Here is a 15812-nt window from a genome sequence, read left to right on the forward strand (position 1 = left end):
CAGTGTTTTGTCATTCAGACAAATTTGCATCTCATCAGCCATCTTGAGTTAAAGGTCATGTAATACCATAGACCAAACCCACACATGGCAGTCAAATTTAGCCCGAAGTCAACACAGCTACCTTACTTAAATAGACACTAAGCAGCTTTTTATTTTTAAAGGAAAACATTCTGTTTTCAAACTGTCTCAGCAAGTCTATACAGATATATATATCTTGTCTATACAGCAAGGCTCAGTAAACTGTAAACCATGCAGTGATTCAATTAGCTTGACTTACATTACAGTGGGAAAGAAGTATATACTTGACAGACTGTGAGCACTGGGAGTGCTCTGCTAGTGTGGAACGTCACAAAATGTCAAAAGAAATTAATATAAAGCATGCTGTCCATTTAAAAAAACAAACAACAACAAAAAAAACACAACACCTGGTCTAACAACCCAGACTTTCTTGTGCATGGTCTCTCCGGAATAAATGGGATTTTTTTTTTTTTTTTTTTTTTTGTGGGGTAATAGTGCAGGTAATGTTTTCTTGACGCTTAATCTAGCCTAATATTGTTTGTATGGCACATCATATTCAACACTTTCTGCAAAGAAAGGCTCTTTTTAATTAAAATGGTGGAAGGTGTATGCTTCCATCAAGAGACTGTACCATCTTCAGGTTATTCCTGGCATATTAGGTATACTTCAGCATCAGTAAAGCTTCCAGATCTCCCCTTTTATGTGAAGTAGCATCAACCTGTCACTCAAAAAAAATCTGCATGGACTGTTTGATGCATTAGTGGAAAGTAAAACTCAGGCTCAGCTGCTGGAGAGGGAATCCTAACTGGTCCAGTGCATCAGCTACATCTATTCAATAAACAAGCCCAGAATTAATGTATGAAAATCTGCAAACACGTGTTGAAAACGGTGGTCAGTTATAGCAAGAACCTCTGGTCCATACTTCCAAGGGTATCTTGGTGAAGACACCCAAACATAAGCACACTAACCATGTAGACACGAACATATGCATATAGTCTCCCACAACTGGCCCAGGATATAATAACATAAAAATCTGATGTGTACAGCCACACCTCATCGCTACTCACCTCTCTTCGTCCATTTTCTTCTTCATCATGTCTCTCCTCCAGGCTGGCAGTGATGCCAGGCGTGCTGCCTCGTCTTCAACCTGTAATGGCACACAGGGGTCCAGGGAGAGACAAAAATCGGGGCCCAGACCAGTCAGTACAGAGTTTTAACGGTAACAGTAGACCTCATATCCTGTTTTGCATGACCTCATCCCCTGATGACGGAATCATTTTATTTTTCTATAAATTTTAAGGTAAATATTGAGAGGAAATTTAAGTTGTATTTTAAACAAGAATTGTATAACATATATTTGGTGAAGGTAAAGAATTAAAAACTGAACAAGGTCCTTTAGGTTCTTTAGGTAGCTAACTATGCTAAATACTTGACCAATATCATTGTTAAATGCCCATAACAAAAGCAGTGCATTTACCACATCTTTACCTGTAGCACAGCATCAAACCATCCATTTTAGTTGGAAAACAGTCAAACACTGCGTTTTGTCAGATAGGGTTCAGTGATGTTCAGTAAGCAGATAAAACAGGTCATTAACCACAGATTTTACTACTGAAATACTTCAGTTTATGTTGTTTTATTGGGGAAAGTCATCAAAATAACTCGATAAACTTGCTTGCTGAAACTGAATTTAACTGGTTTCCTGGTGGTTGTGATACTAGTTGCAAGAAGAGCCTTGAAAAGCGCATTCAAATCTATCACTGTTTCATGCCTGTAGTGCAACATGAATCCTCACCAGATATTAAAGAAAGCAGGCAAGCAGCTGCATCGAGAGAAACTATAATGAGTTGTTAGTCCAGCCTATTTGTTTGTACATACTCTCAAATGTCAGTTTATGTACAAGTGGCTTTTATGAAGACTAAACACCTGACATTGTATTTTGTGTAAACTGATGAACTTAGAAAAGCAAACAGAGCTCACAATGTTTTCTTTTCCTGAAACCTTTTAAATGGGCAGGACAGTGTTTTCCAAGATGTGCTCTCGGTGTGCACATACGGTAACTGGATCCTTTTTTTCTCTTTCAGACTGTAACTGGAGGTGGAGCAGGAGGAGAGAAAGAGGGCAGCCATCTTGGATTTCTTATCTTTGCCCGACAGGATAGATTACCCGTTTGCATTGCTTTTACTACAGGATTTCACTTGCCCAAGCAAACATGAATCCAGGTAAGATTATCTACGCAATTAATGTTTAATGATTCCCCTGGGAATTTCAGATCGCAAAAAAAAAAAAAAAAAGCAATAAGTAGAAATGGTAAAATGTGTATCGTGTTAATATTGGAATAAGACTATTCACTGTTGAATAAAAAAAATGGTTTATGTAGGTCAGAGACACATAAAATGCACCATTTGGGAAAAGGTCTTATTGAGCTGTCATACAGTCTCTTTTAAATACTAGTGTGATATGTAGTTAAACCACTCAGTACTTACAGCTACCTGCCGTCTGTATTGATAACGAATGACGTCTTGAAACTCAAAACCCTGCACTGTTACTGATGTGCGCTGCTCATTTGCCTCACATTACATCACTCACATGAATACCTATCAAAGCCTCTATCCCCACAGGTGTCTAGTGTAATAATAATAAAAAAGGAAATAGAGCAATGACCTCTGACCTTTCTGTGGTAAGGTAATAAGTTGGAGCACTGCTTCACCATCCTAGCATTTCATTTCTGAAAAGAATAACTGCTGCAGGTCTGTTGCTTTAAAACTGAACGGTATCTCCAATAAATCCCATAACAATTTAAAAGTAAAGGCAACAATTTAAGATAACCTTTTTAGCAACAACAATACGCAACAATCAACAATTGTTAGAGTAAAAATTCCACCACCCAGCCATTTTCCAACCTGATGGGATTTTTATTGGTTTTCTGGTCATGTTTGTGTCATCTGTCACCAATTGATTACATCCATTTGAGTCATAGTGAAGCCAATACTTGGTATTAGCCTGATAAACATCCGTTACCATCAATAATGGATGGAATAAAAACAAATATATAACGGAGAAGCTTTTGAAATTCCCCAATGGTTCAGGGAAAACTTGTCTGACCTATGATTGTGCCTGTATTTTGTTTTTGGATTTTGCCCGTGTGAATAGCTGGATTCATCGGAGTGTGAAGATCTTTATTTACGTTTATTAGTCCTGTTAATCTGGCCAGTGGTCAGTCTTGGTAAAAGACAAATTGACCTTAATATTGGCCAATAGACATTGTTATCACAATTTCTCATATGCTTCTCATTGGCAGCAATTTATATATTGTAATTGCTAGTCCTCACGTTAGAAGAAGTACTTTGTACTGGTGATGTCTCTTGGCAGAACAGATCCGGTTGCCTCTTTAAGATGTATGTTCAGGCCAGATTCATGCCTGAAAATACCTCCAGTTAAATCAACTCTAAACTAGATATGGATCAGGATTTTTGAACAGTCAATAAAATCTCAAATTGTTTGGTGTGACTATTGTCTATTTTCCCTCGTTTTTACCAGCACCTAATAGTAATGCGTTTCTGACACCAGTAGATGGTGGTAATGCACCTAAAAGCTGTTTGCCAACTGCCATTAAACAAAAAAAGGAGAAGAAGAAAACATTACTATCAGGTATCAATAAAAGTGTTTGGTGCTGTGACAGAACAGAAACATACAAAGACTGCTAAAGTCCTCAAATAGTTCTGTGTGGACCTCCTCAAAACATTTTTTAGGTGCAGTGCAAACTCTGCCAGGTAAAGCTAGTTTATATCTACCACTGCTATGCACAGTCATTTGAAAGTGAAGCACAGGTTCATCCATAGATCAACAATCAATGGCTAGCTTTTTCACCAGAGGAAGTAACTTTCATGTTAAACGTGCAAAGAAAACAGCATCCCTCATCTCAAGGATTATAGCTAAAGACATGCTTATTATCATCTCTGTCAAAGGAGATCGTTTTACAAGTTTGGCATTTATTGAGGCCGAGTTTATGGCACTCTCTTTTGATGTGTGTGTCTACATGCAGTGGGGTAGGGTGTCTTTGAATAGTAGCTGAGTAGTTCCCAGCAAATACTTAATAGTTTTTTTTTTGGTTGAAATGCCCATCCACACTATAAAAAGTAGGCCTATACTTTTTAAAACAATTTCTTAATAGAATAGTGAGACATTCGTAGCACATGTTACACATGGATAGTTTGGATACAGTCTGGGCACATTCTGTTGAAACTGGTAAATGATTACAAAATCAATTTGACAAATTTGACCTTCTTCACTATTTGCATTATTTGCTAATTGTTTTTATTGCCTTGATTTTCGGACAATTTCCCAGTCGGTTGCACAAACAATACTTTAAACACAAATAACTTTCACTTTGCGGTGTGCAAGCTGAACAGATTAATCATGTAACAAATTGTAGTTTGTCACCTCGTTTACACTGTAGTATATGCTATTGTTGGTATTGACATCACACTCTTTATTCTCTGCTCTTTCCATTCTCCAAATAAGACTGTACATGAATACAAATCTATATATGGCTTTCAGTTTACCAGCCTTCCCTTTTGAGCCGTAAGTTTCACTGTAACCTCCTTATGGCTCTTTTAAGCCTCAGATCGCATGACAGCGGGTGGTGTTAAGAGGGTTATTTGAAGGTAATCTTGATGCCACAGAGCAGACACTATGAGAATAGTGTGGTTCCTCACAAAGCTGTGTTTGACAGAGGCTCTTTCATTGGTACGTACATCTGTATAGGTATTTAAGTTGTATGTTGGAAATTATATAATTTTGGACTGATTGCCACACAGAATAATGGTAATTAGAGAATTGTGTAGAAAAGAACTGCTGAAATCCTATAATCACAAAAATGTCAACAAACTTTATTTTTAACAGCAATGTAGAAATCAAATAATAAAGGAACACAAATTAAATTATGGAAACTGTGAGCAAATCTGTTAAATACACTTAAATTACAGAGTAACAAAACAATGGAATAAACACGATGGAACAATTATAAACTCAAAATTTGATGTTACCTTTAAGTTAAAGCTTTGAATAGTTAATGGTTTAATTTGCTGACAGAAATTTGCAATTTTCAAGCTCTGAATTGCATTTACCGTTCTGAATCATTTTTGTAATCTATACTGAAAGGCACACGTTGTATAAACAAAATCATCAGTTCACAGGTTTAAAAACAAGGAGCATTTTCTGAAATACTAATATGCCTTAATCTTTGAAAAAACATTACAGACCTAGTTTATTTGCCTTTTAGTTCAAGTAACAAGGACCCATTAAAATAATACCACTTTATCCTTCACTGGGTACCAAGATTGAATGGTTAAACTTTATTAAACTGGATTTGAATTGTGAAGTGAATCCCTTGCTTTTCTGATACCACTTTCAGACTGACACAGTAATGCAGGGGGTCTATTTTAATAGACCAACCCTCCTTCGTCCTCCTCCCGACCATGATTGGATATGGGCCAGACGCTACTCAGTTAATTATAATCAGTGTAACCTATGGACATTAACTAATCTTTGGTTCTGTCAACAGTGAGACCGGATGTGAGGGGTGTCTTGTAAAAGGGTCCAACGTGGTTCAAACATTTGTCAAGTAAACCCATGTCATATGTACTTAGGCTGTCTGACAGTGGTAAACGACAGTAGGTCACTGAAACTGTTTTAACATGAAATGAAATCTGAATTACTCAATATAAACCAAGTGTTTTACCTATTGTGTCATAAACAAATATGATCTAAACAAATGCACTACATGACTTTTATGGCAAATCTTTCCTTTTAAAACCTTGTTTTCCTCAAAGCAGTGTATCATGGCGATCAATCATACTTCATTCAAAAAGCTCTTGGTTCAACACAATTCAAAATTAGATGGTTGTAATAAATATATGTATCTTTTGACATCAAAAGCTTTCTTTTCATCTACTTCAGTATACAAATGGTAAAGTCAGTACAGTTAAATGGATGTTCTTTGCTTTGCTGCAACATGGCCTCAACGCTAAAACTCAGGATTTGTTTCCCCTCTCAGCACATTCCACTGTGCAGGTTAGTTTCCCAGACCCTGCTCTTGATGCATGTCTTTCACAGTTGTCAGTTCTCTCTTAGCCCACATACTTGTTAGATATCAAAAAGCTCAGCTTCTTTTTCTTTCCAGAAAGCAAAGCTTCGGTCAATGTAGCGGATGATTTCATCATTGCTGAATTCTTTTAGTTCATAGATCACTTTAATTGAGTCTTCATTAGGTTCCTCTCTGGGTGGAGGTTTATCAACATGAGGTTCCTCTGTGATTTTAACAGTAACAGGTGAAACATCTTTGTTTGAATCCAGTCCGGAGCTTCCTCTTGTGTTCGGAGGTGTCTCAACCTCTTTTGTTGCATCAATATGTTGTGTACTTTGAGTTGTCAAGCTCAGCATATTGTCCTGCTCTGAACATTTCCCATTCAAAACCACAGACTCATTTGATAACGCCTGCTCGCTGGGTTTTACATTCCCCTGAGCATTATCCTCCAATGAGCCCTTCAGAGCTTTCTGCTCAACAAACTGGCCATTGTCAGGTACGCCATTCATGGCTGCTGCAGGTGTTGGCGAAACGTCTGATTGTGAGGCTGGGAGGGAAGGTTGTGGTGATGGTGCAGGTGGAGTAGGCTGTGCATCTGGGGGTGCAGGTGCAGGAGGGGTAAGTGGTGGTGGAGGAGGTGGTGGATGAGAAGGTGGGGGAGGGAGTGATTCCAGCAATGGCATAATGGGCATATCAGGAGACATAGAACGTAGAGAAGCTGTCATCATACCTCCCCCATCATCCGAGTTGCCAAAATACTTGAGTTTTATGTCCTCAAAGCCTTCTGCCCAATCTCGCTTCCCTCTTTCAATTTCCTCCATGACTTCCTTGTGAAACTGCCTTATGACCTCCCATTTATGGCTACCAAGACGGTCAAACATTTCATAGCATAAGAGGTGGCGGAATTTCCGCTCACTACGAGACATGTTCATTTCCAGCAACTGGAAGTATCCTAGCATGAAGAGGTCAAGGGTTAAGCTTTCATAGCTCACAGGTGACCCGTTGATGTGTGGCAAGAAGTGCTCTGGCCAGTAGATCATCTGGGCACGACTCAGCCTGCGGATCTGCCGTGTCGGCACCTGACTCATGATTGTCCTCCAGTGGCCAATCAGATTGCCTACTACCTGCTTTGATTTCATGAATTGGAGGAGAATGTCATCTTCACTCTGCATCTCCCCACCCATCTGTGCACTAAATTGGTTGTAGTCATCCCAACCCACGTCTAAATGATTCCGTCTCCTGCCAGTGTATTTAGTCCCATAAGATTCAGAGATGGTATACTTCCGCCAATGTTCAAGGAACAGGAAGACGATTCTCTCTTTCCTCATTTCAATGCATTCCTGGACATAGCTTAGATCTGTCTGTACCTCCAAGCTTCTTGTTAGTTGATCGTTATTTAAGATGGGATCTGCAGAAAGAACCTGGTTGAACTGTTCAATGTTATTTGGAGCCATTACCTCAACCGGAGCATATGTCTGAGGAGCATGAGCTGCAATGATCACTGGTTCTTCAACAAGTGGTAAGACTGATTCCTCCACTGAAGGTAAATTTCCGTTGGTATTAGACTGTAGGACTGCAGCAGATGTGCAAGGGACTTCATTCTCACAAGCTGTCTCTGGATGATAACTAGACTCGCTTACCACAGGGAGGGACCTCTTGCGTTTGTAAACCTTATTTGCTTGGATATCTGCAGAGTGCGACTGATTCTGAATTTCATAATTGGCCTTCAGGTTCTTCACTGAAACTCCACATTGCTTTATCTCTTTCTCCACATCCTCTCTTGTCGAGAAGGACTGAGAGCGTCCAATAAATCCATTGCTTGCTGATCCCGCTGGTTGAGACTGACTTGTGCTCACATTCCTTGCCTCTTCTTGAGAATGTCCATGACATATAAGATCCAAGATGTCTATTTCTTTGCCTCCCAGGGTGGCAAGAAGAATGGCGATACTCTTGAGCAGAGTAGAAATCTTACTGCACCAGGCTGGAAGATCTTCAGCTTGGCCATGTACCTGCTTTGGATTGACTGAGAAGTGCCCTTGATTGAGAGCTGCAGAAACTGGTAGGAGCTGGCGAAGCTCTCGCTCTAGTTCTTCCAGTTCCTTCTCAACTTCTGATACTTTGTGCATGACCTGCAGATTCTCAATTTGCTTCTCAATTCGGTTTAGGTCAGCCTCGGTCATGAGCTCCCCAAACGGTCCCAAAATGGCATTGTGGATGTGGGAGTAGTGCCATTCCTGGGGCTGGTAGTGCCCACTTGATGCAAACTATATCAGAGGTCAAAGGAGACCAATGGGACAAAAAAAGGGAAGGAGGGATTCCTTCAGCTCGAAGTTCCTGGTTATGAACACACGCTTCAGTGCAAATCCATCCTAACACACAGGATTTACATGGATTTAGTGGTGCAATGGCACTGCCTCATTAAAAGCACAAAACTTTCTACTGTGATTTTGAGTCAAAGAGAACAAAGAGTCCTTTGTCCTTTTTGAATTAATTGGCAAATTATATGTTGAATTGACCAATATTGGTACAAAGAGATTATTGATCCGTGTTGCAACAAAACTGTTTGAATGTTAGGCACTTGACACTGAAGATCTTTTACACCTACAATTGCCCATTCCCTCTTCACAGTTTCTTCATAATTTTTTTGTGTGTTATTGTTTAGTGTTGCTTGTTAATTTAGGGAGTAACTACATAAGCGCTTAAAATTTTACTGCCATCCTGTAGCTGATTATAATAATAATAATAATAATTTAAAAAAAAATACTTGCTGCATTTACTGATTGTAACCCAACTATGACATAAAACTGCTATATAGTCTAACCCTACAGTCACAGTGAAACCATACTGGGTGTTATTAGAGAAGCAACAGAGTTGAAACCCAACTCGGCAAGGTCAGTGAAACGCAGGGTTTTCTGAGTAAGAGACTTGGTGTGGAGTTATTCTTAAACTATGAGGTGCTTTCAAAAACTGCCCCAAAAACACAAAATTTGATGGAGATGGCATTCTTTGTTTAGTTTTTTTTCTTCCTACCTTTACACCTACCTTTGCAACTTTAAGAGCAAAGTGCTACACAAATGTAGTTGTATTATTACACAGTTTTTTTTGTGTGCATTTTAGTTGTTATTATTAATGGTTAACATGTAGTGTGAATGGGTCCGGCATCACACCACTGAATCAGCATGTAAGAACTTGGAACGGCAAAACTCATCATCAAACACCAGCCCACACTGTGAATCAGTTAGTCAAGTGTGTTAATGCTGTGATGGTCTTTGTTGCAAAGTAATCAAGTCACTGCACTCCAGAAAGACAATATGAACAAAGACTATAAATCTGAAAAAAGAAACATGCATAGAAGTGCCCACAGAAATAAATAAATAAATAATTTTTAAAACTGGTGACCATATGGATGTCTACATTTAGAGCTAGCTTGGTCCAATGTAAAGTTGTGTCATTTACAGGAGAACATGTATTGCAAAAATACTTTATGTTCAGCTTAGTTTCACACTTTTAGGCATTGCAACTGGTTTGATTTTTTTTTTTTAAGGATGCCAGTGCATCTCAACAAATACTATATGCATGTCAGCATCATGAAAAAGATATTAAAGAGAAAATTTCTACCTGCTGGGTCCTTTAAGAGTATAAAATTGCAATAAATTATTAATCAGTCGAACCTAATTAATCAAATCACATATCTCTAGAGTCCTTCTTATATTACACCGGACTACCATATGTTCAGATTGCTCCAGTATGAATTACTAATCAATACTTTTTCTAAATACACATATTATTACCGCACACTACAGTGACTGTTCATCGAGAGAAATCAAGAGGTACGTCATTGATTCTAAAGCCAGAAAATCAAATCCATAAATGAAGCTGGTTTTCAATATCTTGATGCTGCCTGAGACTCTTGTGAGTAACTGTGGCAATGACACCTAATTCTGAAGATATGTCCAATAGTGTTCAAAAAGTGATAAAGTCCTTCACTGTAGCCTACAAAGCAAACACTGTCCTTCAGCTATCACGCCAAGGAAGTATGCAGTAGATGTGACATAAACTTGAGTGAGGTAATCCTGAGCCCATTAAATGTTTCAAGCTCAACCAGCTCTAAGACAGAAAAGTCAGAGGGAGAGAAATACTAATGTAATGTAAAACTAAAGATGCATTCATACCCAAGTATTCAAAATCACAAAAATCCATGCTCAAATCCAAGCACCTGCTATCGCCTTTGTGTTCATTATTTGAAATTGAAGCCTTATTCAAGAAGCACACTTTGAATTTGCAGAACCACAAATGGGATAGCTAAGACACAACAAAACCTGTTCCCCTTCCATAGCATTGCAACATCTTGCCTACCTTGCGCTTGTGCTCCTCCTCCTCTTGTATCTTGACCTGAAGCTTTCGCACCATCACCTGCCTCTTCCATTCAGGGATGGCTTTCCCCTGTTCGTCATGAGTGGGCACGAGTGACTCCACATCAGCAAGGCTCGACTTGCGCCCCAACTCGGTTCTTGCTGTGCCGTCACCACCGTTCCCATTGATCACAGAGTTGGAGGACAGTTGCTCGTAGCTCACAGAGGTTGACATGGACCTGGCAGAGCCGGAGCCGGTGGGACTCGGGGTGGGACTCGGGGTGTTGGATGGGGAGGTGACAGACGTATTGGATGGTGGAGGGGATGACGGTTTGGCTGGTGGGCTCGATGGTCGGGGCTCTGGTGATGTCGTGTTTTCCTGGTAGAATTTAGAGTACACCAATGAAGAGGAAAACTTAGAAGTCACAAAACTGATAACACGTTGTTTTTTTCCTGTTGACACATACAGCTAGAAGCCAGTGTTCACCATCCTTGTGGAGATTTAAAATTGGCAAAATCATAAGTCATTAGTTTTACTTTATATCATATCACTTCTTTTGGTGTGGTATGATTTTAAAAATGTCCCCCCTTTTCAAGATCTATTTAACATCTGTTTGCATTCACTTGAACTTCATTTAAAATGGGTACGGTCACATTAAATCTACAAGTAATGGCAAAAGCTGTGGCTAATTATAATAGAATATTAATATAATAATTATTTATCACTGATAAATAAATTGGGAGAGGGGGAAGGCCGTGGACCTACATTGTTGCCTGTTGGTCCGCTGTTGGAAAAAACAGTGGTGTAGCCTTTACTGTGAGGTGTGGGCTTGAGGCTCTTTCCTGCTTTGATCTCTGCCAGCAGCTCTGAGTTGTCGCCAGTGGGGGACATCATGTTGAAAGATTTTGTGCCTGCGGACAAAAGGATTGAGCAGACAGATGAGACCAGGTAGAAAGATGGAGGAAGGGCGAGATAGAAACAGAGAGAGTGAGAGAGATCCACTGAAGAAGAGACGAGGGGTTGGGTGGCATTTCAGTGTTAAATATTTTATCCAATCAGCCGGGTAACAATGCTGACCTGGAGCCCGTTGGGACAATGATGGGAGGTCTTTATGGTATACAGAACCTCTGTTTCTCTTGGATAACCTAGTTTCTTTTTAGATTTGTTTACTTTGCTTTTGCCTTTATACCTCTAGTGATGTGTGTTTGCTTGAGACACGTTTCTCTTTCGGCAACTGTTGCATCAGTCCACAGCTGGAGTGAGCAGGGATTAGATGGGGATGAGCAATTTAAAATTATTTTACAACAGTAAAGCCAAAGAGAGGAGGCACACATTCTCAGTGTCGGTGTCACCTGACCAGAATATACACAGCTAAGCTACTGCAGAACTTGACCCTTTTTAAAAACTAGGTTGACCATGAAAATGTGTACATTCAGCTTTCTAATCTTCTTGGTGAACAATACACCAACTTCAAGGCTTCAACTATGACCTCTATTTGTTAATGCCGTCACAGAGGAACTTTGTTTTCACTTGAAAGGACAGACAAAATGAATGAAGTTTGAAATGTCGCACAGGCAACGGTAAAGCAGCGCTACATTTTGAACACGTTCAGATTTATACATAAATTATACATAAATGTGTATTAAGACATCAACATTTCAAAATAACTGTAGCACAAGAAGAACTACATCCACTAATGTTTTAAACAGCAGCTCTAATGCCCTTGAGAAAGTATGAAAATACAGAACAGTAATTACAAAGCCGTTATTTATACAAACGATTTTCATGATTTAAAATGCTAAAATTAAACCTGATAATTAACTGTAACAACAAACTATTGCAGCAACTACACATATTTGTTATAGCAGCATTTAAATTTCACATATGGCCCAAACATACAAAGCCCGTAGCTCTCTCACCTGTTTCAGTTCAGTGCAGTAAATATCCTTAGTCCCTCATTGTTTCTTCATTCTCTACTTGTTGAAAGGAAAATAAAGTCCTCCCGTAAAAGTGTTCCCTGCTGAGGCAACCTCAGTGGTCTAGCTGGACATGAAGACTAGTTAGCGTGCCACCCCTCCTCACTCGCCCTCGCTCTCCCTGTCTCTGTCTCTCTCTCTTGGGGAGGAGAGAACAGCTTTCTATTAAAGACCCATCATCACAGTTGGGGGAAATCTAAAGGAATCGCCAGTAAGTGGAAGTGACAGCGAGCCATTGGCAAGCCGGCCAGGAATTAACGCACACACGCACACATGCACACACGCACACGCGGTCACCCTTCAATCCCCAGCTTGTCAGTCCACTCCACTAGACCAATCCTCACTGCAGCAAACCTGACTCATAGTGCGCTCATACAGGCATGCAGTCACACCTCAGTTTCTGGATTACAGAGAGAGAGAGAGAGAGAGAGAGAGAGAGAGAGAGACTTCTACAATGTGCACAGTGAAAACTGTAAAAAGCTGGCAATCAAAACAAATAACTGAACTCTGACAGCTTTTTAAATTCACTTTCAACATATATTCTTTTAGGAAAAACTGTATAGACACGTGCAATTAGTGCTACCAAAGCTTTTCTGAAAACAACTCTCATAACAAAATTCTTAGTTAAAATGTGACTGGATCAGTAACAAAGAATGATTTTAATTTAACAATATAAACATCCAACCTTGAGCCATTTTTTTCCTGAACAGATCCTCATTACTGAATTCCGGAGCAGTTGATAATCCACAATCAGATGTGCTTAAAGGATTAAAAACTGACGCTGGACTGAGGTTGGTGTACTAACACCTGTTTGAGGACACGTTTTCTTTTTGTGTTTTTGAGGCGAAGGTTGAGTGCCCGTGCTCGTTATGGTTTGTTTAGGTTAGGGGTGTGGATTCAGCAGGCCTGCCACAGTGAGAGTAAAGCAGGGTGGAGGTGTGACAGGTGACTAGCCACACATAATGGACGTCCATCCATCCATTATCTATACCCGCTTTATCCTTAACAGGGCCACGGGGGGGGCTGGAGCCTATCCCAGCTCACATTAAGCAAAGGCAGGGTACACCCTGGACAGGTTGCCAGTCTATCACAGGGCCAATGGATGTGACACTGCAAATTGTTCACTGCTATGGGTTAATGGCAGTCAAGCTGTTGCATCTGTTCACTTCAGATGCCTTAAAACATAAATAGTAGGATACTTTACATCCTGTTAATCAATAGAAAACAATAGGGAACTTCCAATGGTCTGCAATGTGGCACAAAGATTTTTAATCAGCCACCTAGTTTGTTGCTTATTATCTCCGTGAGTCGTAAATTCATCTGGAGCACTCAGATGTGTTGATGGCTTTTAATTTTACGGCCGCCTTGCTGCCTGTTTATAGCCTGATTAACACTGTAAGACAAATGCTATAATTACTGAACCCACACGGCTCCTTAGCGCTCTAGATAAAGGTGTGTCCTGAGCAATATAAAAAGTATACTCCTCTTTCCTTCGGTGATCAATAGAAGAACCACAACAGAACAATAGAGAACCACTAACCATCTACAGCATTTCCAATCAGCCACCTGTTTTGTTGCCGTCGTCTCAACAAGTGTCTGAGCTGTAAAGTCATCTTGAGCTCTCAGTTGTGTTGATGGCCTCTTATTTTATGACCACCACACAACCTGTTTATTACCTGATTAACGTTGTGACACAAATCATGCCATTAGCGAGCACACATGACTCTTTAGCTTTAAGTATTTTATTGCTAGCCGACCATTAGACAGCAGAAGGAGCATACAAAGCGTAAAGATAAAATATAGAGATTGTAAAAAGGTGCCCAAATAGGGTAATTTACAATTTACAACTTAATGGATGTTGCTGTTTATTACTGGTTTATTTAAAAAAAAAAACTGCACTGTATATTGCCCCATGAGCCATATTATACTGCAACTGAGCCTTCACTTAAACCTTTGCTTGAGATAATGAGCTGCCGCACAGGCTGTAACCAAAACTAAATGCTTCTCACCAAAAGTTTCTCATTGGCTAGAGTTCACTTTTCAACTTAAGTGTGATATAAAGCTTATTTTTTTATGTGTTGCTCTTTTGTCTCTTCAGTCTTTGGGGACTATCAGTTCATCTGCACAGTTTTATTTATTCTGAACAATGGGCTTTTTCTGCTGTGGCAAATTAAAATACATCATTCCTGTGAAATGGATAAAAAAAATTTCTGGATAAGAGGATTCACACTATTTGATTCAAGCAACATGTTTGATAAACTTGATACACAGTCATTGTCTTTAAATCAGCAACAAAGTGACATAACATTTACATAAAAAGCTCCAAATAATAATTTTTAAATCGTGTTTGATAAGAATGAAAATCCTGCTGTGAAACCTTAATGTGTCAAACAGCGTGAACTGATTTAGTTGAACGACTGGTGCGCAGTCTGTACTTACTCTTCATCTGTCTAAGTGCCCTTCCCTCTGCCTGAGAGGCAGAGATATCCCAGCCTTGACAGAGTAGCCGTGAGGACAGACCATGGCAGGCAAAAAGAGGAAACAAAGCAAACAAGACGGAGACAAACAGGTGGAGGGAGCAGGTGAAAGAAGGAACATGCAAACAGAAACGTATTAAAGGGTTAATGGGGAAAATAGGGAATATTCACAGGAGAACAATGTTGAAGACAAAACCGAACTAAAGCAACATTAGTATGATTACCAGTAAATAATATGTTTTACTTCTTCGATGGATGAGCACATATTACCTGCCCAGCCATCTCTGACATGACCAAGCCAGAGTTTCTCCCATTTCATTTTTACCAGGTTTACTTTCGGACATTTTGTTTCATCTTCTGTGCTTCAGCAGTCAACAACAGTTTACAGGCTGAGCTAAGTTGTGGAGATTTCTTATGTTTCTCTTACATACTTATGACAGTTAATAGTTGGATGTGGATTTTTCTGTAAAGGCCATTGAGGCATGTCCGTGGAAGTCAATAATGTGTTGAACTTCAAAGGGAAACTTATTTTCCCATCATTTTGGGTCAGAGTGAGACCTCTGTTTTGGGTTATTAATGTTTTCCATAATGTTTAGACAGTTATATCCAGAATCTGAGCCTGTTGGTGCAAAAAACAGGCACTTTTTAGTGGACGTACATTGACGGCGTGCAATTGCCAAAAACTATTACATTGCAGTTCACTAAATTGCTTTCACTCAGTACTGAAGCAGTTGAAAAAAATGTTGTCCCCATTATTGATTTAGACTCAAAATGATGGGAAAATTTGTTCTGCTTTGAAAAATACTAATGTGTCCCTTTATAAGGGATCATTTGAAACATCAAATTTAGGAAATTTAAATTTTTTTTTTAAAACATGGTGGGGGACATTAGATGATTTAC

At 39.5% G+C, this 15812-nt stretch overlaps 2 protein-coding genes across 2 annotated transcripts in view; both read right to left on the minus strand.

Annotated features, from left to right (window-relative positions):
• The window catches only part of espn (espin), a 44358-nt gene that overhangs the window by 4740 nt on the left and 23806 nt on the right, over positions 1 to 15812 (minus strand). The window contains exons 10-12 of the mRNA XM_069141409.1: positions 11225 to 11370; positions 10463 to 10837; positions 1086 to 1165 (exon numbers count right to left, since the gene is read on the minus strand). Of these exons, the coding sequence (XP_068997510.1) occupies positions 1086 to 1165; positions 10463 to 10837; positions 11225 to 11370 (601 nt within the window). The remainder of the gene's footprint in view (positions 1 to 1085; positions 1166 to 10462; positions 10838 to 11224; positions 11371 to 15812) is intronic.
• Positions 6166 to 8823, minus strand: LOC138192794 (espin-like protein). The gene is made up of 3 exons (XM_069140459.1): positions 8818 to 8823; positions 6816 to 8370; positions 6166 to 6329 (listed from the first exon to the last, which is right to left on the minus strand). Exons 1-3 carry the CDS (start codon positions 8821 to 8823, stop codon positions 6166 to 6168), a joined length of 1725 nt encoding a protein of 574 aa, XP_068996560.1.

Source organism: Embiotoca jacksoni, unplaced genomic scaffold (assembly GCF_022577435.1).
Source record: "Embiotoca jacksoni isolate LCO1_2020_lvr unplaced genomic scaffold, fEmbJac1.0.p SCAF_9, whole genome shotgun sequence".
Taxonomy (NCBI): Eukaryota; Metazoa; Chordata; class Actinopteri; family Embiotocidae; genus Embiotoca; species Embiotoca jacksoni.

Coding starts and splice junctions, on each gene's coding strand:
- LOC138192794 (XM_069140459.1), bottom strand. Junction 6,330..6,815: donor TATGATGACAGCTTCTCTAC/GTTCTATGTCTC, acceptor TTAAAATCACAG/AGGAACCTCATGTTGATAAA.